At 44.1% G+C, this 25467-nt stretch overlaps 1 protein-coding gene across 9 annotated transcripts in view; it reads right to left on the bottom strand.

The window, feature by feature from the left end:
* Window positions 1-6583: 6583 nt before the first annotated feature.
* The window catches only part of Enox1 (ecto-NOX disulfide-thiol exchanger 1), a 564401-nt gene continuing 545517 nt past the window's right edge, over window positions 6584-25467 (bottom strand). For all 9 annotated transcript variants that reach the window (XM_039094030.2, XM_039094033.2, XM_063274306.1 and 6 more), the window contains 3 exons: window positions 25085-25187; window positions 17353-17438; window positions 6584-7542 (listed from right to left, as the gene is read on the bottom strand). In XM_039094030.2, the coding sequence (XP_038949958.1) occupies window positions 7411-7542; window positions 17353-17438; window positions 25085-25187 (321 nt within the window). In that variant the 3' untranslated portion in view covers window positions 6584-7410. The remainder of the gene's footprint in view (window positions 7543-17352; window positions 17439-25084; window positions 25188-25467) is intronic.

Below are 25467 nucleotides of genomic sequence, written 5' to 3'. Positions count from 1 at the left end.
GTTGTGATTAGTTTCAAATATAGCTTGTGGCTTTTCTTTGCTGCAGTAAAAGTAGATAAAGGCAAACCGAAGCATCAGGAGTTCTCAAAGCTGGGGATATTATTTGGTCTCACAGAAAGAGTTAATTTGTGAATCCCACTACAGTGTGAATGAATCCTTAAGACATAAAGCTGAGTGGCAATAGACAGAGGAGGACACACACTGTCATAATAGGCCAACTTGGGGAGACGAAAGGAAGTGAAAGGCTTGAGGGGCATGAGTAAAACACTGTTCATTAAGGAGAGATATTTGTTGTGAATGTGTTTAATGTTGCCAGATTGTATACTTATGAATGTTTAAAATAAGTATAGTATAGTATAGTATAGTATAGTATAGATTTTTATCACAAAAGAAATTTAATAAAATTTAATAAAAAAGAGGGACAATGTTCTAGCTTCTTTTGTTGAACCCAAAGCCTAAACATGTTCTTACTCAGTCATCAGAAATGTCCTGTGTACACCTTTCTTTCATTTATTTGGCTTGTTTTTTCCTTATAATTATTAACAATAATTATCTATCATGTCTGACTCAAAGGGACTTTAGAGGTAAGAGAGGTTTTCTATCCTAGACTGAGAGATAGAGCCACACTCACAATCTATGAAACTATAGTATTAAAGGTTCATTATAAAAGGTTCAGTAGAAAACAAGCATCAGAGGAGAGTAGCCCTCAGTGCTGTAGCCTTACAGAGAAGTTGCTGATTGACCTCCGTTTGAGTAGGAATTATGTTGATTGTTTTACATTATAACAAATACCAACACATGATTGTTCAGATTTGGGGACCTTAGAGTTTTAGATTAAAGATATTTTGCCCTCTAGACACAGGAACCTAGGAGCAGTCAGGGACAGGATCCTTCTGGTCTCCACCTGCACTCAGAGCTGAAAGCCAGTCTCCAGGAGCACTGACACACCTGAGAGCAGAGGTAAGACCACCACTTCTGCTCCAAGCGGATCGCACAAACCCAGGAGCAGTCTGGGACAGGACCCTTTGGGTTTCTGCCTGTGCTTAGAGCTAACCAGGTCCAACAGCTCTCTGTACCCAGATCCCCTGGGGTGAGAGCAAGACTCTAAGACATGTGGACAATCCTGAGAGCACAAGGGAAACCACTTTTGCTCACATTCCTGGCCCATGAGGAACCCATCTGGAGCCCTCTAAACACAGGAATTAAGGAATAGTCTGGGACAGGATCCTTCTGGTTTCTGCCTGTGCCCAGAGCTGACCCTATGACATAGTTCTCTGTACCCAGATCCATCCAGGAGAAAGCCCCTCTCCAAGAGTGCTGACATACAGGCTTACAGGAGGGTAAGTCACTATCAGAAATAGCAAGACCAACTAACACCAGAGATTACCAGATGGCGAGAGGCAAGCATAGGAACCTAAGTAATAAAAACCAAGAGTACTTGGCATCATCAGAGCCCAGTTCTCCTACCACAGCAAATATTGGATATCCCAACACATTGGAAAAGCAAGATTTGGATTTAAAATCACATCTCATGATGATGACAGAGGACTTTAAGAAGGACATAATTAAACTCCCTTAAAGAAATACAGGACAACACAGGCAAACAAGTAGAAGCCCTTAAAGAGGAAACACAAAAACCCCTTAAAGAATTATAAGAAAACACAACCAAACAGGTAAAGGAATTGAACAAAACCATCCAGGATCTAAAAATTGACATAGAAACAATAAAGAAATCACAAAGGGAGAGAACCCTGGAGATAGAAAACCTAGGAAAGAGATCAGGAGTCATAGATGCAAGCATCATGAACAGAACGCAAGAGATTGAAGAAAGAATCTCAGGAGCAGAAGATACCAGAGAAAACATTGACACAATAGTCAAAGAAAGTGTAAAACAGAAAAAGCTCCTAACCCAAAACATTCAGGAAATCTAGGTCACAATGAGAAGATCAAACCTAAGGATAATAGGTATAGAAGAGTGAGAAAATTCTCAACTTAAAGGGCCAGTAAATATCTTCAACAAAATTATAGAAGAAAACTTCCCTAACCTAAGAAAAGAGATGCCCATAAACATACCGATCCTACATATGATAGAGGAGGGCTAATATACAATATATAAAAAGAACTCAAGAAGTTAGACTCCAGAGAATCAAATAACCCTATTAAAAATGGGGTACAGAGCTAAAAAAAGAATTCTCAACTGAGGAATATCGAATGATTGAGAAGTACCTAAAGAAATGTTCAACATCCTTAGTCATCAGGGAAATGCAAATCAGAACAACCTTGAAATACCACTTCACAGCAGTCAGAATGGCTAAGATAAACTCAGGTGACAGCAGATGCTGTCGAGGATGTGGAGAAAGAGGAACACTCCTCCATTGTTAGTGGGATTGCAAGCTGGTACAACCACTCTGGAAATCAGTCTGGCAGTTTCTCAAAAAATTGGACATAGTATTACCTGAGGACCCAGCTATACCACTCCTGGGCATATACCAAAAAGATGCTCCAACATGTAACAAGGACATGTTCCACTATGTTCATAGCAGCCGTATTTATAACGGCATGAAGCTGGAAAGAACCCAGATGCCCTTCAACAGAGGAATGGATATAGAAAATGCAGTATATTTACACAATGGAGTACTACCCAGCTATTAAAAAAAGACTTCATGAAACTCATAGGCAAATGTATGGAACTAGAAAATATCCTGAGTGAGGTAACCCAATCACAACAAAACACACATAGTACGCACTCACTATAAGTGGATATTAGTCCTAAAGCTTGGATTACCCAAGATACAACCCGCAGACCACATGAAGCTCAAGAAGGACAACCAAAATGTGAATGCTTCAGTCCTTCTTAGAAGGAGGAACAAGAATATTCATAGGAGGAGATATGGAGACAAAGGTTGAATCAGAGACTGAAGGAATGGACATTTAGAGCCTGCCCCACCTGGGGATCCAGCCCATATACATGCAGCCACCAAACCAAGACAAAATTTCTGATGTCAAGAAGTACATGCTGTCAGAAGCCTGACACATCTGTCTCCTGAGAGGCTCTGCCAGAGTATGACAAATACAGAGGTGAATGCTTGCAGCCCACCATTGAACTGAGAATGGGGTCCACATTGGAGGAGTTAGAGATAGGATTGAAGGAGTTGAAGGAGTTTGCAACCCCATAAGAACAATACCAACCAACCAGAGCTCCCAGGGACTAAATCATCATCCATAGAGTACACATGGAGAGACCCATGGCTCTAGTTGCATATGTAGCAGAGGATGGCCTTGTTGGGCATCAATGGGAAGAGAAGCCCTTGGTCCCAGTGTAAGGGAATGTCAGGGTAGGAAGGCAGGAAGGAGTGGGTGGATGGGTAGAGGAACACCCTCATAGAAGCAGGGGAGAGGGGATGGGGTAGGGGGCTTATGGACAGGAAACCAGACAAGGGGATAAACGTAAGTTTTTGTTTTTTTTTTTAAATCCAATAAAAATTAAAAAAATCTGAAACCAAACAAAGCAAAAATAAAGATATTTTGCAGCCTTCTCTAACATTTTGCCATTGGGTATTTATAAGCAAGGGGGTTCTGAAAGGCAGAGAACACCTCTGCTCATTCTGTCCTTCTGAAGCTATCAAGGAAGTGAGTTTAAGACATAATTCAGTGCCTATGACTGCCTGGGTCCCTCAGAAAGCTTTCAGAGATAAGGCCAGAGAAGATAGGTAGAAAGTGTCTTGGAGGCAGTATGGGATGTCTCTGCAGAGGCAGGGGAGCGACTTCTCTCAGGCATGAAAAAAGTTTCAGTGAGGGCAGCTGTGTAGAATTTTGATAAAACAACATGAGTCAGATCAATTAGAACATAACGATGACCAGAGGTAGAAAGGCAAAAAGAAAAAGAATTGATGCTATTCAGGAAATGATAGAAGGGCCAATCAGAGGACCTTCTGGGCCAGGTCAGGAGGATCTCAATCCGTTCATAGTCTCCTTATTTTTGCAACCAGGAAGACTGATTTTTCATTGGTAGACTTAGGAGGGAAAGACTTCAAGAATTTTCATCTTCAACCCACATACAGGAGATGGTGGAGAATAAAAGTTATGATCAAAAGGCACCAGGTAAGCAAGCACTGGTGTCACCAGTGGTCTGGGAACAGAGCTATATGATTAAAAAAAATTAAAAAGAACATGGAGTCTGCCTTGGGTTTAAACTTCAGACTAACATTGCAAACTGCAAAGAAGGTGAAGTTATATGCCCAAGCTGTAAGTTCATATTATCCATGTATGACAAAAGGGGACAATACTAATCTCTTCATATAGTGTTACCACAAGGACTAAAGAGGTTGGGATGACAGACATAATGGAGACTCCAGACCAGCTGCAGGGCCAATGTGAGTCCATTTCCCATGCGTATCTGAGAGCCTGCACAATAATTTAAAGATTATTCCCTCCAAAGCCAAGTTATTCACATTGTTATTAGTCAGCCTTTTATAGCTGTGAGAGGATTTCCTAGGGAAAAAACATCAAGGAGGAAGGGTTTCTCTTGGCTCACATCTGCGGAGTTCAGGACAAACTACATCCACTGCTAGGGGCCTACGGGTGAGGAAGAAAATTGTGGCAGCAAAGAGCATGAAGTAGAGAAGACTGCTCACCTTGTAGCAGCCAGGGAGACTGAGGTTCTGCCCTCCAAGGCACACCCCCAGGGACTTCTGGCCCAACTGGGCCCCAAGCCCTAGTTTCTAGCCCTTCTCAACATTACTATCAACTTACGACTCTTATTAGTGGCTTGGTTCAATGATGTTCAGAACACTCATGATGTAATCAGCTCTAAGGGATGAGGTACATGGGCGATGGGGTGGGGTAGGATGGGGTGGGGTGGGATGGGGTGGGGTGGGACGGAGATATCATATATCCGATGATAGCATACAAGTGAAATGCAATAGGATGTGTGGTGATGGTGAAATTCATTTCAAATAAACACTATTCTGTTACCAAAGCTCACCGTCTTTAGGAATCACATAAGAAGTTTCGAAAGCCTGACAGGCTACTCCGGGCCATTCTGTTTGGGAAGTGGTATCATCTTGTCAGGTCTCAGGCTCTGCTGCCCTTCCTTTGGACTGATTTGTGAGTCAGACCAGGAGTTATGGTTTCCACTCTGCACAGTGTCATTGTATGATTCAATTCCTGGCAATGCTCAGAAGCAAGCAACATACATAAAACACCCACAAGTTTGTGGGCAGAACCTGTAAGGTTGTGGTCCCTCCTCCTCCCCCCTAGCCAATGTTTTCTCACTGGAAGTAGAATCTGTATGAAATCTTCCCATCTTTACCCCCATTTTCATGTGAACCTCAGTCTGCTTTGTAACCACTTTAGCTACAAATGATGTCTTCTGCTTTCTGACGTCATAGTGTAGGAACCTATCAGGATGGTGTTGGCCATGGGTGTCAGTAAATGGTGGCAAATGCTGCCAGTGTTTACTAAGATAGTTGAATTTGCTTTTGTTTGCTTTCTTGAGATAGGGGTCTCACTATATAGTGTAGGCTGGCCTCACATTTTTTTTTTTTTTTTTGGTTCTTTTTTTCGGAGCTGGGGACCGAACCCAGGGCCTTGCGCTTCCTAGGTAAGCGCTCTACCACTGAGCTAAATCCCCAGCCCCCTGGCCTCACATTTTTAATCCTGCTGCTTCAGACTCAAGTGCTGGGACTCTAGGCATGTGCTACCATGCCCAGTTGATACTGGCACTTGCTTTGATGCCTACAGTATTTCTATTACCCCTCCCTTGCCTTGCAGCTCACATATACAAACTTGGGGGAAATGACTCTTTCAGACTGAGCTCTGAACACATTAAGGAGAGAGGGGGTCTTCCTCATTCATCTCCACATGCAACACGCAGAGCATTGGCACAGAGCCTGAACAAAACACACATGTAGATGCTCTGGGAGTTATGACTAAGACCCTTCATTTCCCAGGGTTCAATGAAAAGATCCTGAGGCAACTAGCATCCAGTAGGAAATTATGGCTGCCTTTTTACAGTTTCCAAGAACACTCATTGTTCTACTGTCTGTATAAAAAACTGTTTCATTCAAAATTAATATCTTCAATGCTTGTCCTCTTGGACAAGTAATAAAGCAGGAAGGGAAGGGAAGTCAAAGCCACATTCTGCTCTACAGGAGGGTAAAAGGAAGAGGGACGACTGGGTTGTTTAAATTGCTGGCTTTCACATGGATGACTCCATTCCTCTTTTTATACGTGATTTATAGAAAATACACAAACCCCACTGTGACATTATGAGCCAACTGGGTACTCAGGACCTGCTGGGAAGGCAGAGAGCAACAGAAAATCAGTAGTTGACTGGATTTAGATGTTTTCTTCTTGGCACTATCGCCGTGTCCACTCCAGTCCCGAACAGCTCCTGCCCTGTGCTCTCCAAGACGACAACTCTATTTCCCAATGTTAGCAATGTGTGCTTTCTCTTAATGCCAGTTGTCTCATAGTGAATGCATCTGAAGTCGTAGTCTCGTACACACATCAGAGAACTGAGAGAAAGATTTCATGAGGAGGAATGAAGATGTGTGAACAAAAATACTCCATAAAACCGATGTGGTAGAAGTCAAGATTTATTGAAAAAAATTAATATCTTTGCTATAAAATTTGTAACAGGAATATTTTCCGAATGTTTTTCAATGCATAAACCTGAATGTTACATACAAGCACGGGACAGCAGCGGGTTTCCTTCTATTTACAGTTTATGAAAATTGCTATGCAGTCCATGTGAAAAGAACACGTGATGGAGAACCGTTACATTAGAAAAATAATATCCCTGATAAAGCATTCTCAAGGAGTCCAATCATAGTTTTCTGCCTCTTCAATAAGGCAAAAAGTCCCTGGAATAGCATATAACTTAATTTACAAAATACAATAACTGTTCAAACACATATTCAAGTTTTCTTTTGGTATGATTTTTTTCCCCACTGTAAAATCACCTTTTTTTTTGTTGTTGTTGTTTTGTTGTTTTATTAACGAAAACAGAAAGACCATCAGGAGAATGTCTGTCATTTAATGTTCTCAGCTGTACATTACATATACAACTCCGTAGCCGGGCAACCGCCATTGCTGCAGCGCCGCCGACTTTAAGCATTTGCGCTACCCGGCAACGAGGCCTAGTTTGAGATTTTGTGGTCATTGACTGTGGAATCATTGCTTGGTATTCATAGGGGCAGGTCTGGCATAGTATGAGGTTTGGTCTAGTTTAAGGAACTGGTACACAATTACATTTCCACGCACATGAAAACGCCACAGATGTCACTGAACAAAGCTTTGGTGGCTCCACACAGGTCCCACGCTGGCAGACCCCAACCCTCCGGCTCCTAGGCCGTACGGCCCTGGCTGGCTTCAGACGGTTTTGCTTCCAGCTTTCCTGGCCGTCAGTTAGGTCGTTTTAATTCCTTCAAAGGCACACAACTTCCATCTCTTCTCCAGCGTCGCTCCCACACCAGTGAATTCCTGCTTGAACATGCGTGGCAGTCTCATCAGAAGCATTTCAATTTCACTGGCAGATATCTGTTAGGAAGAGAGAGAAGTCAATTGGGGAAAGGCGCTTGACAGAAAACCGGAAACGGCAGACCTAGGTTCTGCTTTTCCATGGAGACCCTTAGTTTTCTCCTTGGCTGTCAGGCAGCAGGGGGAAGCCCTGGCTCGCCCTGTCTGTAAGCGGCTGGCAGGGTGGGCGTGGGATGAAGGACTGGGAGGTTCTGAGCTTGCCCTTCTTGTGTGGATAGAGAGATGCCTCGGGGTCAGAACCGAACCTTAACAGCCTTCCCGACATAAAAGGCTCAGCACACTTCCCCACCACTCCTGAGCTCAGTCTCACTTGCCTAGGGCAGAAACTTTCCGAGCTCATCAGAAAGCCCCTAAGGTTGGATTTTTTCCGCCCCATTCAACCACTTTCTCTTCTTAGAGATGATAAAGGTTTAGGAATGAATACCAAACCTTAGACTTATAGCAATAAAATGTCTTGATAGCCTGTCATAAAACAAACAAACAAAAAAAGCCACAATATCTAGACAGATGTTTCAGTCAAAAATTTTCCTGGAAAAAAAAAAAAAAACCCCAAAACCAGGTACTTCTTACATTAATAATTCATTTTGTTCTTCATTTAAAACAAAATTAACTTTGATCTTTCCTACCTCGGCCACTATTCTTGTTTTAATACCGTGTTTGTGTCCCAACCTGGGTGCATTGCAAGGACCTGTATAACAAAATGGCCAATCTGGGGGCTGATACTGTGTTTGAAACCCCAATATGCTGTTGTTAAGAGTTAAATGAACCTTATGAAGATAATTAGTCTCTTTAAGCCTTAGCAAGTGGGAGTAACATTTAATGAGGGTGGGGCTTTGCTGCTGGCTTAGCACAGACTTGGGCACAGAGAAGTGCTAGATGCAGAAGAGAGATCACCATTTCTCACGGTGTAATTGCTACAGAGAGGTCGGTGTAAAGACTACACTTCCCACTTAACAAAGTGAAGTTTGTCTTTTTGGTTTGTACATTAAATAGAAAGTCAAATCAAATGTACCCAACATTCATGGGGAGAACCTTCCTCAGTATTCCCAGACCTGTAGCATAAATTTTCAGTTAAAAAGAGGCATTCCTGGAAGGTAAAAAGATGATATTCTTTTTTTAAAATATGAACTTTTATTATTTATACGTATTTATGTGCTTTGGTTATGTGAGTGCTTATGGGGATGCCGTGTGTGTATGTGTATCTATACTGTGTGTTTGTGTGTGTGTGTGTGTGTGTGTGTGTACCACGTGTGTGTGGGAAGGGAATCTGACCTTAGAGCATGAATTACAGGTAGTTGGGAGCCACCTGATATGGGTATTAGAAACAGAACTTGGGTGTCTTTGGAAGAGCAGTAAGTCCTCATACCCATTGATTCATCTCTCTATGCTCTAATAGACTGTATTCGGATGTGTGTGTGTGTGTGTGTGTGTGTGTGTGTGTGTGATTAATTTGAAATCTGAATGCACCATACCATAAAACTGTGCTAGAAAGATTATTAGATTCCCGAGTCAACCCACAGAAATCTCCTAAACTATTGTTAAAGTTTTCATAGTGACCTTGCAAAGTACCCCCTCATTCCATGGGATCGCGAAGATCCTCATTTCTATTCACGAGCTCTGTGTGGCTGATGGGGAAAATAGAGCTTGGTAAAGACCTGAGCATGTGGCCTGGACACTGCTTTAATATGCTCGCTCTCCAGCTGGAGTGGCCAGCCAGGCAAGAAGTGCTGCATTGTCACGGAACACCAAGCACCCGGGGCTCCTGCTAAAGAGTGCAGGTTCCCTGGTTGCTTCTCTGGAGACCTTGGGTTAGCAGTCTGGGAATGTAGCCCAGATAATCTATTTTTAACAAGCTCCCCCAGCAATTCTTCTGAGAGGCTCCATATGGGTTAAGAATTGAGGCTTCAGTCAGACAGTCAGGGATTCGACTCTGAGCTAAGCCTTGGGCAGCTTTCATTTAATACCCGTGATGTTCAGTTCCTCCATGTGTAATAGAAATACCATCTTCCTGTGCAGCTGGGAGGAGTGATTCAGTGCCCAGCATAAGCAATGTCCTCTTTGTCTTTCTGTCTCTATACAGTACACAGATAGATAACAAAGGTGGTAGTAAAAGGTTTGGGGCAGAAGGGTCAAGATCTGTGGTCAAAGGTCACCCAAGATGAGCACAGGAGGTATGTAGTCAAACTCAGTGTTAGGCCCAGAAGACATCTTCTTACCTAATTGACATCTAAAAATATGAAGATTGTACATTTTAGCAGAGGAATCTGTGTTGTTTCTACAGATGTGTCACTTGTGTGGTGTTTAAATCAGGCCAAGTATGCCCACACCCTCACAGAGATCAGTTCTTTTTTAAAAAGCAAACAGACAAACAAGTTTTATGTGCATGAGTGTTACGCCTGCTTTTGGTCTGTGCACCACATGGCATGCAGTGCCCATAGAGGCCAGAAGAGGGCATCTGGTCCTCTGGGACTGGAGCCATAGATGGTTGTGGACATCATGTAGGTGCTGGGAATTGAGCCTCTGTCCTCCGGAAGAGCAGCCAGTCCTCCTGACAGCTGAGTCCTCGCTCCAGCCATGGCTATTTCTTTCCAGTAGATACTCGCATCCTTTCCCCTAAGTTCATGCAGGAGACCTTTTCTTTTTGCTTTCTGAGGCCAGGCTGCAGCACTACAAGCTCTTGTCTTCCCCTCTTTAAATCCCTTTTCCTTATTCCATGCAAGAGACAGTTCCACAAGGCTGTATGAGGGCATGTTGCCCCCTCCAAAACTCCTTTTACTTCTAAAAAATTTTGCCAGTCAAACTGGGGTGTTATTCTTGGGGTGAGCTGTCTTCCCTCAGATCAAGCAGAGGCCATGGCCATGAAGATGGCGGAGTGGGGTCAGCTAAATGCTGGTGTAGGAAGAAACTTTAGGAAGGAGGAAAACAGCTACATTTTTTAGGGTAGAATTCATGTCTAATGACAACATCTATTCTGGAGGCTGTAGGGCTGGTAGCGAATATGTGTAGCCTGCTTGCAGCTGGTGGAGTGGGGTGGGGAGGGAGCATGTTGCTAAGAATTGAACACAGGACCTTGCCCATGTGAGTCAAGTCCTCCCCCCACTCCCCTCTCTCAGACGTGCCGGCCATCTGTCCTAATCCAGTCTGGACCAGAGGACTAACTGGCCACATGAAAAGGACCGACATAGTCTAGTATTCCTTGGGTGTCACAGAGCCCTCCTGGCTTCCCTTTCTCTGAGTGAACACATTCTCTTTTGCAGACAAGCAGGGCGTCTGTTCCCTTCTGGAGGTGCTTCGATACCTGAGAAGCACATTCATTACAGTCTGTCTAAGCAGTCGGTCATTAATGCTCACTGACAGCTGGCTGTTAACACGGGCACATATATCACAGTGAGGATTATTCATGTGGGAAACTTAGACATTTCACTAGGAACACTTCGCCCACCATCGCCATCCACCACAGCCCAGGAAAGCATGCTGGGCCATTAAGGCAAAATCAGAATCTCTGGGAAACGGAAAAGATGCTGATGTTTTGCATGTGCAGAGAAGTGTTATAAAAACGCAGATGATTTTCCCCTGGTGGGAAATGCTCACCTATCTCGGAGCATGCGAGCTGAGTTGGTGGCCTTGGCAGGTCTGCCTGCATCTGTTGTCAGATCGTACTGTACTGGGTCTGTTGCTTTGGAACCAGACCTTTCAGTCTAGGAGCTCTGAGTGGAGGCTGCAGGTTATGCAGAGGTGGCCAGGGCAGCCTGCCACACACAGGACTGGATTACAGTCCTTTGAAGATGTAAATTTGCCAGGAGTGGAAGTGCCTTCCTTTAATTTCTATCACTTAGAAGTCAGAGGCATGTAGGTTTGAGGCCAGCTTGGTGTATCTAGTTGTTCTATGTTCTGGGCCAGGTAGATGAAACTCTATCTCAAAAAGAAAATACATAAATACTTGTGTGTGTGTGTGTGTGTGTGTGTGTGTGTGTGTGTGTGTGTGTGTGTGTAGACTGGAGAAGAGCCTCTAGACCAGGAGTCCTCCTTTGGGAGTCAAACAACCCTTTCATGAGGTTTGCCTAAGACCATCAGAAAACACAGATACTTACCTTACAATTCATAACAGTAGTAGAATTACAGTTATGAACTTAGCAATGAAAATTATTTTATGGTTGTAGCTCACCACACCACGAAGAACTGTGTTAAAGGGTCATGGTATTATGAAGGTTGAGAACCACTGCCCTAGACTGTATGAGCCGTTTGCTGGAGCAGAGGCAGGCAGGTAGGCAGGCAGGCAGCAAGCAGTTGGCACAGCTCCACTCCAGTGTCTGTGGGGCTTAGCATCAGTGGGAGGGTTCCTGGCTCTCAGCTGGGGTTCCGTTCCAAGGTGAGTGAAAACTTAGTCTGTTTGGGAGATTCAGCAAAGCCTCTTGAAGCCCGTGCCCTGACTCTCTCAAAGAACCATCCTGCCTGCCTGCCTTACATTTCTGATAGAAGGCAGGTGGGTGAAGAGTGGGTAGTTGGGAACAAGCCAAGGACAGGGAAAGGCAAAATACAAACATCATTATCAGGAACAAGAATAATATTTAGCTGGAAAATGGCCTATTATGGGGCTACATGGTTTTAGGAGCCATGAACAATTTACATGCCCAGCATAATTTAAATTAATTCTTGCCCTTGCTTCCATCCCAACCACTCTCTTTCCTAAGTGCAGCCTTTGGGGAAATGCTAGCAAAAACAGTTACATTATGTGGCTGGACAGGGCCTGCTTTTTTTGCTTTCAGCATTAAAGAGGTGAGCAGAATCGAAATGCTTGCTTGCTTACAATTGTGCCAGTGGTGGTAGTGTCAAATCTCAAGGAAACCACATTGTTTTGAGTGAAAATTTCACATTACTTTCATTATTAGAAGCAGCAAACTTGCTGTGCGGTGGTGGTAGGATAGATCCATGTGGCCTTAATGCAACTGTAACCAAAACTCTGCGCAGGACCACAACTCCCCATTCATTCTGATTAACCAGAGGCGGTGGGACCCGGCTGCAGCTTTGGAGACAGCATCCTCACGCTGCCTGAAGAGCCAGGCTGCCTAGGAGCATTTTGGCAGCTGATGTGGGGACCAGGCCCTGGTGAATTCGCTTAAAGAAGGCAAACCTCTTATTATTTTGTTTCCTTTGTAAAGCCCTAGATATGGGATTCCAGAATTTAGCAGGAATTTTCTCTGGATTAAAAAGCATAATAAATATCCTCATAGCCTCTCTGGGCTAGAAAGGATACGTGGTCTGGTCCCTGGCACCCAGCAGTTTTAGAGTCGTTTGTGATACACTCTTCTCAGGGATGAGGACAAATCTTGACAGCACCACTGGGCATTTCCCTGAGGAGATGGAGGACTGCGTGGGCAGGAGTGGTAGCGGAGAGAGTTCTGTGTGCTTCCTTTCTGAGGAAAGTACACTGTTGTCTTCTGAGCTGGAACTGCCTTTAGGACCCTGCTTACTCCCACTCCCGGCTACTTACTATTGTTAGGACTGGGTGTGCAGAGCCCATGGTGGGGCTCTCTCGTCATATAGGGTCTAGGTCTATACCACCAGTCAGAAGGAAATGGCTTCAGACCTTTTATCACTTCCGATGCTACCTAATAAGCCCCAGAGTCCGATAGGGGAAACCATTGCATGGCCACTCCAATCTGCATGTTATCTGACTGAAGTGTTGTGTGAGCACTTGTGTGGCCTCAGAGACAAGTGAGTCTCTCTCAGAGACAAGTGAGTCTCTGCACTTACAGAGTGCAGCTGGCCAAAGCCTCCAAGCGACCTTTAGCAGACTATTCTAAAGTGCCCAGACGAAAATCAGAATCGATATCCCACAACAAACTGACATGCTGATATCGCCACCAGGGAAAGCCACATTCTGAGAAGGCCTCTCCATGACAGTAGTGGGTGACCCACGCGTGCAGAAATCTCAGTGGAGGAGCACAAGGAAAAGTCAATTTCTCTAGGAGCACATTCCAAAGCAATTAAAAATAAATAAAATCCACTAAAGAACTCAGAAGCTGATTTATACAAAAAAGCTCATGAAGTTCAGGGCAATACTAATAGTTTAAATAAATAAAATTAAGAAAATGGTCACAAGTGGCCGCCCAAAATTGCACCACAGAGACATAAACCTCACTAACCAAATAACGAGCAATGAGATGGGATCCATACTAAACTGTCTAAGAAAAAGTCCAGGATCACACGGAAACACGCGTGATCTTACAAAACATCTGAGGTACTAATGCCAATTCATCCTCAACTATTATGAAGACCTGAAATTCAAAGACCTTAAACTCACTCTATGTAGCCATCATTCTCTAGCTACCAAATCCTCCCAAGGACACAAGGAAAAGGAAAAGAAAATTACAGGAACGTATCCCTGATAAATACTAATGCAAAACTTCTCAATAACATATTGTCAAATTGAATTTAGCAGCACATGAAGATCAGTACCATGATGGTGATGAAGAGTAATTCTGCATATGCAAATCAATAAAAGCAATTTATCACACTACTATAATAAAAGATAAAAATAATTCCAGTAAGCAGAAAATGTGTATGATAAAAGTCAACATCTCTTCATATTAAAAGTCCTTAATTGAGAATTATTGTTTATCACAATAAAGGCTGTACCTGATAAACCCATAGCTAACATCATACAAAATAGGGAAAACACTGAGAGCATCTATCTAAGATCAGGAACAAGATAAGCTCATGAGGTAAATACTAAAATCAGGAAGTTCCTGAAACTGATCGGATTCACTTGCTTCCTCCCTCCCCAAGTGTATGTAAGCAGTAAGGACTGTTGTGAAGTATGCTTAGACCAGCTGAGTTGCCCAGAAGAAGGCCAGGCCCATGAAACTGTATAGACAGGAGATGTGACCAACCCAGCAGCCTGGGAAGGGCTCAGACCCACTGGGCTACCAGAAAGGACCTGCTCCGACCTGGAGGCATGGGAAGCCTCCTTTTGAGTTGAGCAGAGTTCAATAGATGCATCTCAAAACAAAACAAAAAAACCCAACCAAATAAAAAAACAATTATAGGCCATTGACCTTGCTCTTGGTTGCCCTCCAGAATTGGAAGGTAAGCTCCTATTGCTGAAGATGCCATAGACTTTAAACACAGAACTTGGAGGCATCAGGTCAGAAGTGACCTAGCATGTCCTCCTTGAAGACCAGCTCTCCATGGCATCTGAAGGTGTTATGCAAGCTGCCAAGAGCCTACTGGGATATCAGGTCTGGGAACCATGAGGGGATCCTACAAAGGTGCAGGGTGGCGCTTGTGTCTTGGGAATAAGCGACAGCTCTCACTGGATCAAACCTGCTCCATAGAAGGGAATTCAGGGCTAGCCAACTGTCTACTGCTAAGGCCATGGAACCCGGAGGACAACGGATTACTGCGATCTTCCTAAACCACTGTAATTTCTAAGCGCATTCTAAAATGCCATCCTTCTATCCACATCCCTGAAGCTCTTGCTTCTCACTAAGGAGCTTCTTTTTACAGCAGAGAACACCACAAAAGGTCAAAATGCAAAGAAAAACTGCCTTTGCCCAGCATCAAGGTGAACATCTACAATGTGCAACCCCCGACACCCAAGGCTCAGGGAACAATGCAGAAGATAGAAATCTTTTAAGAACCAGATGGTACCAGCTATGACATTGTGTCTTCTATATATGACAGAGAACCCTCACCCATGAAATCTCAACAACATGGCAGCCTAAGCAAGACCTGAACAATGAGAACCAGTTGAGATGCCACGCCCAGGTGGATGGGGAACACTGAAGAAGAACCCACCCTCTAGACGAAGACCTACAGGCAGTCAGTGACTGCTGAGAGGGGAATAATTAGTCTTTCCCAAGGACGAGCCCCTGATTGACTATCCAATACCAGTGGTCATTTCTAAAAACATACTCATGGGAGCAACACTGAATGGAGTCAGACTGTTACATTTATAATGTATACATGTTAACAATAATAAAGAGAAATGATTCGATCAATAAATAGGCAGATGAGCTGAACTAAAGAACTCTGTCAGAAGAAGTGTGAGTGGTCAGTACATGAAGTGTTTAACATCCTTGGAAATGTGAATCAGAATTACATGGAGACTCTACCTTGCCCCGTTTGGAAAGCAAGTAACAGATACTGCCTAGCACGTAGGGAAAAGGAACCCTTAAATCCTGTAATCCGGTCCATCCTGAAAATCATTATGGGGTTTCCACCAAAAAAAAAAAAATAGACGTGTGGACTAGGGAGATGCCCAGTGACCAGGAGCACTGCCTGTCCTTTCAGAGGCTCCTCTTTGTTTCCAGCACCTGCATGGCAGCTAAGGAGCCATCTGTGAGCCCGGTTCCGTGGGGATCCACCCTCTCAGGCACTACACACTCATGATGTTCATTCATGCAGTCCAAAAAAAGTACGCATGTAATAAAACCAAGTTTCAAAAAAATTAAAAGCAGAACTATATATGATCCAGCTATACCACTCGGGTATTTACCCAAAGAAACCTTAATTAGCATATAGAGAGATCTACCTACCGAAGTACCCTATTATAATATCTATGGTAGCCATATTATATAGTCAGTCTTGGTGGTGTTGATCGACACATTAAAAGGCCTGTATTAAAGAATCGCTCGTCTATAAAGAGTGAAATCTTGACATCATGCGAAGTGACATAAGCAGGCACGGAAAGGCAGGTGCTACATGTCTTCCCTTGTATTTGGAAACTAGCCCTTGGGGGATGACAAGAGAGTAGCTGATCACATTCTGTGGGAATTTAGGAAACACCAAGCTACACTCCCCTAATATGTATAATTGATGTGCATGGGTTGAAAAAAATTAAAGTTTAAAACCTAGCCACTTTCAGCCTTCATAAAAGTCTATGACTAAGAACCACCACTTGCAGCTCCAGATGGTTCCTCTCAAAGGCGAAGTGTCAGGGCTTCTTAATAAAGCTCAGGCAGGCAGCGCTGTGATCCTGAGTTGGTAAAATCATCGGTGGCGTCAAATGAGAATGCAGTGTGGTAATGTAATCTTGTAATCCGTGCTAACCACCGAAAACAGAGGATGCCCTAGATACGATGAGCGAGCTGCAGGGTCCCAGAGCTGCAGGCCCAGCATCTGGCAGCACAAGCCTCAGTTCTTTCCTCCGCCTGGAGGTGGCGCTTCTGTTTATTTCTGCTGCCTTTAAGCAGTTTTTTTTTTTTTTTTTCTGACTTGTGTGATTGCTCAGGTCATTGGCTATAGTGACCAGCCCTCTCCTGGCTGTCATAGACAGCCCTCATAAAGGACATGGCTTTACTAGCTGTAGCCCCTTGAGATTGTTTACCTGAACTCAACAAGGAAATTGTACCTTCCCCTCTTCCACCTTAACACTTAAAAAGTAATGCTAAAAACATTACTCTCCAGGATCGTATCAGATCTTTAGGCTATTGATGGTTCCTCCATGTGACATCTCCAGCATGGAATCTAGTGTGAATGTGACCCTCCACACTACCCTTATTGCCGCCCTCACAACGTCTTCCTCCTCGTCTCTGAAACTTTCAGGCTTGTCTGTAATTTCAAATCTTTCACAAGCTTTTCAAAGCGCTCTGACATCCGTAGACCGTGACAAGTCACTGTCACTTTAAATAACTGATTTTTTTTTCCTATAAAGAAAAGCAAAGGGATGACAACTGTCCCCAGGTCCTTCGAGAGTGGCTGCCATGGGGCTCTCTCCTAATGCAGCTCACACAGTGTCCACCTGCAGCCAGCAAGCGGCGAGCTGAATCCTAACAGTGAAAAGTTCGATTTAAAAAAACAACTTACCTTGGAGTCCAGCTGCTGCATGTATGACCACAGATACTCTATATTAGCTCCAAAGGGGTGAACATGAAGAAACGTCGATATGATGCCTGCATTAAAACAAAACAAAAAGTTAAACACTAAATTCTTTGGAGGAGAGCGGGAGCAGTCTCAGTTAACCAATGCTACCTAACCTCACCGACTTTCATGAGGCTGAGTCACGTGGCCTGACCGTTTCCAGGTTTCCAACACCTCTCAACCAGCATCCACTAACAGTACACGCTGCAGACAGTAACAGTGATACCAGGGCAGAAGACAGTGATGCGCTCTCTCATGGAATGGGGATGTCTGGCGGTTCGCATGGCTAGACTCTGGGGAGATGGACAAAGACCCCGTGGAAGCCGGAAGCAGCTCAACTACCAAGTTTCTGCTCGATTTGCCGATCTGAAATTGTAGTTTTCGGAAGGTTAAAATGATCTATTTTCTCTCAATGGAGTTGTGGCCTGAAAATAGCTTAGACAGCTGTGTCGGAGATCACGTTGCCTTGAGTGTCCTTGATAATTACAGTCTCTGGTTATGAAACGTGTGTAATCCACATCCGGACACGGGCGCTCTCCTCATCTCTGTTCTAACTCACACGCGGTCATCATTTGTAGAGGTCTAGGGACTGGCGCTCTGCAGAAATCCTTCCCGTCTTGGTTGTACTGACAAATGGCTGGATTATTGGTGTCAGGACCGAACTGAAAAGCATGATCTTCCTTCCCATCCTCCCTGCTCCCGGGTCCAAAAGCAAAATTGTGAGGGAGTCAGTTGCACAGACCGTGTGCTGCTTTTGGTCAAAAGGTCAAGCTTAGATGGAGGCTAAAGTCTTTAATCAGGTGTGAGGTGTAGTGCATCTCCCACACTGTGTACTGTGAGAACTGATGCTGGTGAGTCAAAGGTCACCTGCCTAAAATGCAGTCAGGACAAGCACCGGCAAAGCAGTGGGCCATCCGACATTTGCAGGGGCCTTGAACTGACTAGGGATGGTGTTTGTCCCTCTCTTCCTCTGTGATGTGTGGGTTGCTCACCCATGAGTGCCAGCCAGGTTTCAAAGACAAGTGCCCCGCTGATCTTAGGACCCTCATAGAGAATGAGGGCTCTCTATATAGACGAGTTCTCTTGCTGACTGTCTTTGGAGGTTGGCGTGAGGGCGGTAGGAACAGTTACAGCTCCGTCAAGCTGAACTATCTGTATTCTGAGACTGTCTGCTCTGCGACATAGAGAGCTCGCCTTTTATCCCGAGTCTGCGGATCTTTTTCTGATCTAAGTTGTGTGGTATAATAGGGACCATCCATAGGTGATGATGGTAATTTTAACATCTTTAAGTGACCACTTGAGAAAATGCAGTTTCTCTGTCTGTATGCTCATTTTTTTTCTCATTTAAAAATCAGACTCAGCTTTGTACATTATGTCTCTATGGCTTCTTGAGAAGAACCAGGTTGTTCCCAGGATTAGAAGAGGGGCAGTTATGCAGGTAACCAAAGCTGCTGTGAATTCTTGCATGACAGCCAGGGCCCTAGCTAGAAGACAGCATTTCATAATATTCCTCCCTATCCCCTGGCTCTTAACATTCTCTCCACACACTCCTTGCCTTCTATAGTGTCCCTGAACCTTGGGAGAAGGTTTGATATAGATGTCCCATTTAGGCCGAGAACTCCATCTCTCACTCTCAAAGCTCTGACCAGTTACGCATTTCTCCACTGACTGCTGATCACTGCAAAGGGAAACTCTCTGAGCAAGCCTGAGGGTAGCCCAGGTCTATGGGCATAGGTATTTCGATGCCAGCCCAAATCCTGGCAAAGATGGGGTGGATGATTGCCAGGACCCACCCCTTACTGAGGAGCTATGAGCAGTGGATAGGCGCAGAGGAGGAGAGGATCCTGATCCCATGCTCGGGTGGATGGCCCACCCCCCACATACATATCCAGCATAAACTGGATCAACTTAGAAAGGCACTTACATGTGTGCATGCAAAGCAAAACCCAAAACATGAAACTAAGAGGATGCGTTGAGAATATGTAGGGGGAGTTGTATTTGAAATTCCCAAGACTAAAGCAAAATAAAGAAGAAATTTCTTAGTGGAGAAAAAAGGGAGGGGCGGATACAGTTAACTCTGAAGTTAATGAGTAATGGCAACGTGTCCCCAAATGGAGACTCATTGCTGGCACTCTGGGGGCAGCTTTGAAGCTTGGAACAGAGGCTGAGCTGATGCTGACCAGGTGGGCTGCAAGTGGAAGGGCCCTGTGCTCTGCCCGTGGAGCAGCAGCAGCCTCCCTACTTCAGAACGTGGTCCCAATAGTGCTGAATGCATTTGTAAGCCAACAGTCTAAGTGGGATAAAAGGAGCAGACGCTGTCCTACTGGGCTTTTTAGGAGTCTCAGAGCCCTAAAAGCTACTTGAGAAAATGCAAACCAGCTCTGTGTGAGGAACAACAGCTCTTGTTTGGGAGGCCCATTGTGGCAGGCCACATAAAAACATTCCATCAGGGCATCGATTTTACCCATGTTTTAAACCTCCTCACTAAGACCAAATTGGTAGTGTTTGAATTAACCAAATAGTGGTAGCTTCCCCTGGCCATTGCTCGGTTCTGTTAAGTTTTTACTTTAAAGCACCCAGTGGCAACAGGATGCCCAGGCGCAGAGTATGGCATAACGAAAACCAGGAAAGGGGCCATTTCTGTGGATTTTCAGCCTAGATGAACAACATAGATGGTAAACGAGAAGACTGAGACTGAAGGAAATATTTTCAGATGGTGATAAGCATAAGAGGGGAAACCAGCAGAAGAGCACAGGGCGCCCTGGAGGTTGGTGGGGAAATATTTTATACTGAGGGGTCAAACGCAGGCGTCTCTGAGATGGTGAGACTCTGAGACAGGCTTCCAAGTAGGAGACTACATTACTAAGTCTGCAGTACCCCTGTGCACTCCATGGGGTGCAAGGGCAGTGTGTTAGGAACAATCAGGAAAGACAGGGCTATCTGAAGAGGACAATGAATGGCTCACGTCTAGAGGTATGTGCGGGAGGCAGAGCCTTATCTGCCAGTAGGGGCCCTGGAATAAGTTCTAAATGTTTCCGGAAACAACACTGGAGCTTGAGACAGAACTTAGGATTCTGAGATTTAGAGACCAAGCTAAGGAGACCTCAGTGAAGGAAGGACTATAAGAGGAAATGACAGAAGAGAAAGAAAGGCCTTCTGGTGCCCAGGAGAAGAGTTTCTAGATTACCATCTGAGTCCAGCAGTGTCAAGTGCAGCTTAGCTTAAGATAAATTAAGACACTGGGGAAGTGAACAGTTTCAGAAGGGGCTGGAGAGCTGGGCAGACAGGGACAGAGGCTGTGGGGGCCACAGTGCTCTGGAGAGACTATGCTTGGATGGGAGGGTCACAGCCTCACTTCTGTTCAACGGGACACAGAAAAGCTACCATCCAACTGTAAATGCAGTGTCTTTATGTTCAACTATATTTTCCCCTAGGACCCAGGTATTATGTGGAGAATTCTAGTTCTAACACAGGGGACACGCCAAAGCTGGGGGCGCAGCAATGGGAACAGAGGTGTGAGGTGGTGCCCATTGACCAAAGTATGTGTAGCTCCTGGCCCGAAGAGGAGTCAGGATGGTAGGAAGACACGTCTGCCTGACCGTTACGAACCTCATGGTTCTCAGAACCAGAGAGGCTGGAGGAGTTACTTAGCACCCAGCTCAAACTGAGAAGGGGTTTGACCGCATCTGGGTGGGATTCACAATGATGAGGACTCCTGATTGGTTTTTGTTAATGTGTCACAATGAGGTAAATAAATGAAACAAAGACTCTGATTTTATAACTTGGTCCTGAGAATGAGCAGAACCTGGTGTGGCTGATGAACCTTCCAAAGGACCACAGATAGCTCCCTTGCTTTGTAAGCTCTAACCCCATTTCCACAGTCAGTCGAATGCATTCAGAGTTTGTTTCTCACTCCCTTTGTCTTCCAGGCAACTGAAATTTGTGTCATTCCTCATATAAAACTAATGTGTCCTGAGCGGATGCTGGGGTACCTGAATATACTCTCACATAGTCCCAGATATTTGCCAACAAATAATATAACCTGAGTAACCGCAGATACCAGGAAACTAAAGTGGGACCATGGTGGTAGGATTTGGGTGGGGTGGGGAGCACTAGAGAGGGTAGACACAGTTACTATGAAGGGGAAATGGGGAAACCTGATAGGAAAGACTTACCTGGTGAGGGGGGAGGGAAGGCAACACATGGGAAGAGGGGAGGAAGAGGAATAACAACACAGGATATTTGAAAAAAAATCTATAGGGGATTATTTATTTTATGGTTGCTTAATATCTCTCTCTCTCTCTCTCTCTCTCTCACACACACACACACACACACACACACACACACACACACACATTTCATTGAAGCTATGACAATTGGGGTGACAATATCCTTACCTCATTGACTAACAAAAGCCCTGATGCCAGGTAGGGAAAATTCCTGTTGACTTAATGGTCATGGGAATTCAAGAGACTCTCACAGCAATTGCAGTTGCTCTTGGTGTGGTTAGGAAAACAAGACCCTGCTGCTGAAGACACAGCACACTCGATACACGAGATTTGGAGAAATCAATCTCGATGGGCCCTCGAAGCCTCCTCCCTGATGATCAATTCTTATAGGATAAGAAGCCATGCAAACATCCAAGGAGAAATGCAAGCAATAGTTCTATCCAGCTGTGATGCCAGCATACCACAATGGCCAGCACAGTAAGATACTCTGAGAGAGGCAACAGTAGCACTGTCTCCTAGGGGTAAGCAATAATGACTTACTAGGACTTAACACCCACTCAACGGAAGGAGTCCATGCTTGGCTCTCTATTAGCCGAGTACTTGTGGCAGGTGAGGAGAGGAGAACCCACTGCTTGCCACTTTCTTGAACCAGTACAGTTTCTGACTGCATTGTAAATGCTCTTATCCTTATACCACAGCTGAATGCAGCTGTCACCCCTCATCAAAGAGGCTTCTTTTTTTGCAGTAGACTAAACTCATTGGAGACAGTCATACCTGGTCAAAATGAAGAAGTCAACTGACTGTGGGATAACTATCCCAATTAACACATAAACAACAACCCCCTACACTTAAGGCTCTGGGAAAATCACAGGAGGGGTGGTGGTGGAAATATTGCAAGAGCCAGAGAACCAAGACAAGACGGCTGCTATAAGATAGACTCTTCACCCATACAATGGGGAGGATCTGGAAGGAGTTGGGGGTTAGAATGGGCGGTGAATATGATTAAGAGACATTGTATGAAATTCTCTAAGTCTATAAAAATATTTCAGAGTTAAAAAGGAGAAAGTGAGCTGAGTATTTCCCCCCTCCCCCTCCTCCCCCCTCTCCCTCTCCCTCTCCTCCCCTTCCCCCTCTCTGCTTCATGGTCCTGCTGCTGTGGCTCCTCCTCCACGGTGGATTGTAACCTCAAAACTGTGAACCAATCAAGCCCTTTCTCAGGCTTTTATCAGGTGACTTTATGACAATATGAATGGTGGCTAGGATAGTATGTCCTTACTTAATAACAGAGGTAATGGTGGCCTTCCACGGACCCGCAGCCCAGCTTGGAGAGACTTCTCCATCACAGAATCTTTTGGAGAGTCAAAAGGATCTCTTTCAGAAGAATATAAATATGAATATTTAGAGAGTGGGTTTGTGAGGGAAAGTCCTATCTTTGTTAAGCCATTACTAGAGGAAGGTAAAAATACAAGAGAACTGAAAGGAAAGATTGTTCCTTGGTTTATGTTGATGGAACCCTAAAGTCTCCAGCCTCCTCTGTAGTACAAGGTTCTCGTGGACCGACTCGAGATGAGTGTATTCTTTGTTTTCTTTTACTCCAACAGACTGTTTGCAGGTAGGCTGGCTCCGAAGGTGAACTGTGAGGTGAACATTCAGTCAGCTGTGCTTACTTTTATCGAAGATTTTGATGTCCTCATAGTTGTCTTTCTACTACACTGAAATAGCTAATTTATTTTTTTCTGATTCTAAAGGCATTAGAGGTAGAGAGTTATAAACAACACCCCCCTCATCTCTTCTCATTAATGGATAATAATTAGGGACTGGAGAGAGAGCTCAGCAGGAAATTGTTTATTATAGAGGATTTAAGTTTGATTTCCAGCCTCTGTGTCAAAAAGCTCACGACTGTCTCTAACTCCAGCTTCAGAGGCATCTGACTCCTTAGGGCTCTGTGGGCACTTGCACACATGTTCACATACATACATACATACATACATACATACATACATACATACATATGTATGCATATAAATAAATAATTAGGAATTTACAATAATTAAGCATATACTTAAAATTTCGTGGAAATTGACTAAAATGTTTATACATATAAAAGCACATTTATTTACACACATGTTTTATACTATATATACACAGAACTATTTAAAAAGTATCATAAATGAGATGTATTCTCCAAGGAGAATGTAAAATTAAATAGGAGGCAATCTCCAGCAAAAAGGAAAATAACGTAGGGGCCTGGTCTAAATTTTAAAAGTTTGCAAGTAGTCAGTATTATTCACACTTCTAGAAAGTTTTCTACGGCTCATTATGAATTTTGTTATATAACCAAAGCATAAGAGTTTCCAGAGTTGCAGGTATTTTCTGAGAGGAGAGAAGGCCAGTTAGCAGCTACGTATGGGCTTGTTTTGGGTTCCTGGAACCGATACACATCAGCATGGCTTCTGAGACGTGTGCATGGCATATTATTACAGCTGTATATCATCAGAGAGAGAAAAAATAATTGGTTTTCCTTGGAGTATCTCTAAGCTGATGTCACATTCAATAACCCCGTAGTTGAAAAATCTATATGTGATGGATGAAGTTTGGACTATCTTTTGAATTTAATTTCTCCGATGCCAGCTTCTGCAGGCCCCAGTGAACCTGTCATTTAAAGGTAAGAACTGATTCAGTATTTAGGAGATGTTGCTTCTGCCTGATAATGACCTGGCGAGGGGAACAGTCTGCCTCACGTGAACTGTGGTCTGGATCCTCACCATTAACCACCTTGCAGGGGAGCCAGGGGACCCCAGGCTGGGGTCCCTACCAAGGTGCAGCCAGGTTCACTGGCTGTCTTTTGGGGAAGTGGATGTTATAGCTGCACAGTAACTTATTTTCTCTTTCTCTTCCTTAGGGACCAGCACCTCTTGTTCATCTCCACTAAGTGGATCTACATGCTATGGGAATCTGGCTTAGACATTTCCAATTATCCTAATGGCATTGCTCTGGATACCGTGATTAACAATCAGCACTGCAGGTCTGGCCTTGGGGCTGACCTTGGAATGGAGCCTCTGCTTATAGGGCTTAGAGACTCACCTCCAGCCAGGTTCAAAGTGGCCTAAATGCCTGGCTTAGCTTTTGAACTTTTGAAGAAGAACCAACAGGACCTCTTTTTAAATTTCAAAATTCAGATTTTTGACACATGAGATGCGAATTAACCTATTTTCTTGAACCCGATTCTGTCTGACAACTACCTAATATTTCCAGTTCCAGGCAAGAGGGACCCTCCTGCCAGTCTGTATGACATTCATTTGAGATGTGCGTTGAATAATCTCGATGACCTAAGTCTGACCTCCGATTGGGAGGCTTGGCTATTTAGATTATTGTCATTACTAAACTATTGCCCAAGTTGATTCTCTGGCGATGATTTCTGTAAATAGATGATAAGAGATTTCTCTTACCTATTAGCAGGGCCTCCTTCTCAGATTTTAAGCCTTGGCTTCTTTTTTCGGTGTTGTTTTCTCGGTCTTGGTTAACCAACGCAACCGTCAACACATTGATTTCCTATAAAGTTAAAACGCAAAGGCCATGTAGATGTTTAGGTAGACCCCATGCATTCTAATGAACAGACCCCACCCTCTTCTTAAACTCTATAAAGCAGGCCATTGCTTCCCCTTAGAAGTGCACATAAAATCTTAAAGTTATTTGTATAATAATAGCTCCCAATGTTGCTTCCACGCAACCAAGATACTATTTAAGAGTAGCAAATTTGACAAAATTATCTTATTAAATAAACCAAACCAAACAATTCTATTCACAATGTCTGTATTTGACTGTAGCCATG

The sequence above is a fragment of the Rattus norvegicus genome, chromosome 15 (assembly GCF_036323735.1).
Source record: "Rattus norvegicus strain BN/NHsdMcwi chromosome 15, GRCr8, whole genome shotgun sequence".
In the NCBI taxonomy this organism is placed as follows: domain Eukaryota; kingdom Metazoa; phylum Chordata; class Mammalia; order Rodentia; family Muridae; genus Rattus; species Rattus norvegicus.
Note: the sequence above shows the minus strand (reverse complement) of the source record. Positions and strands in the feature narration are given on the sequence as shown.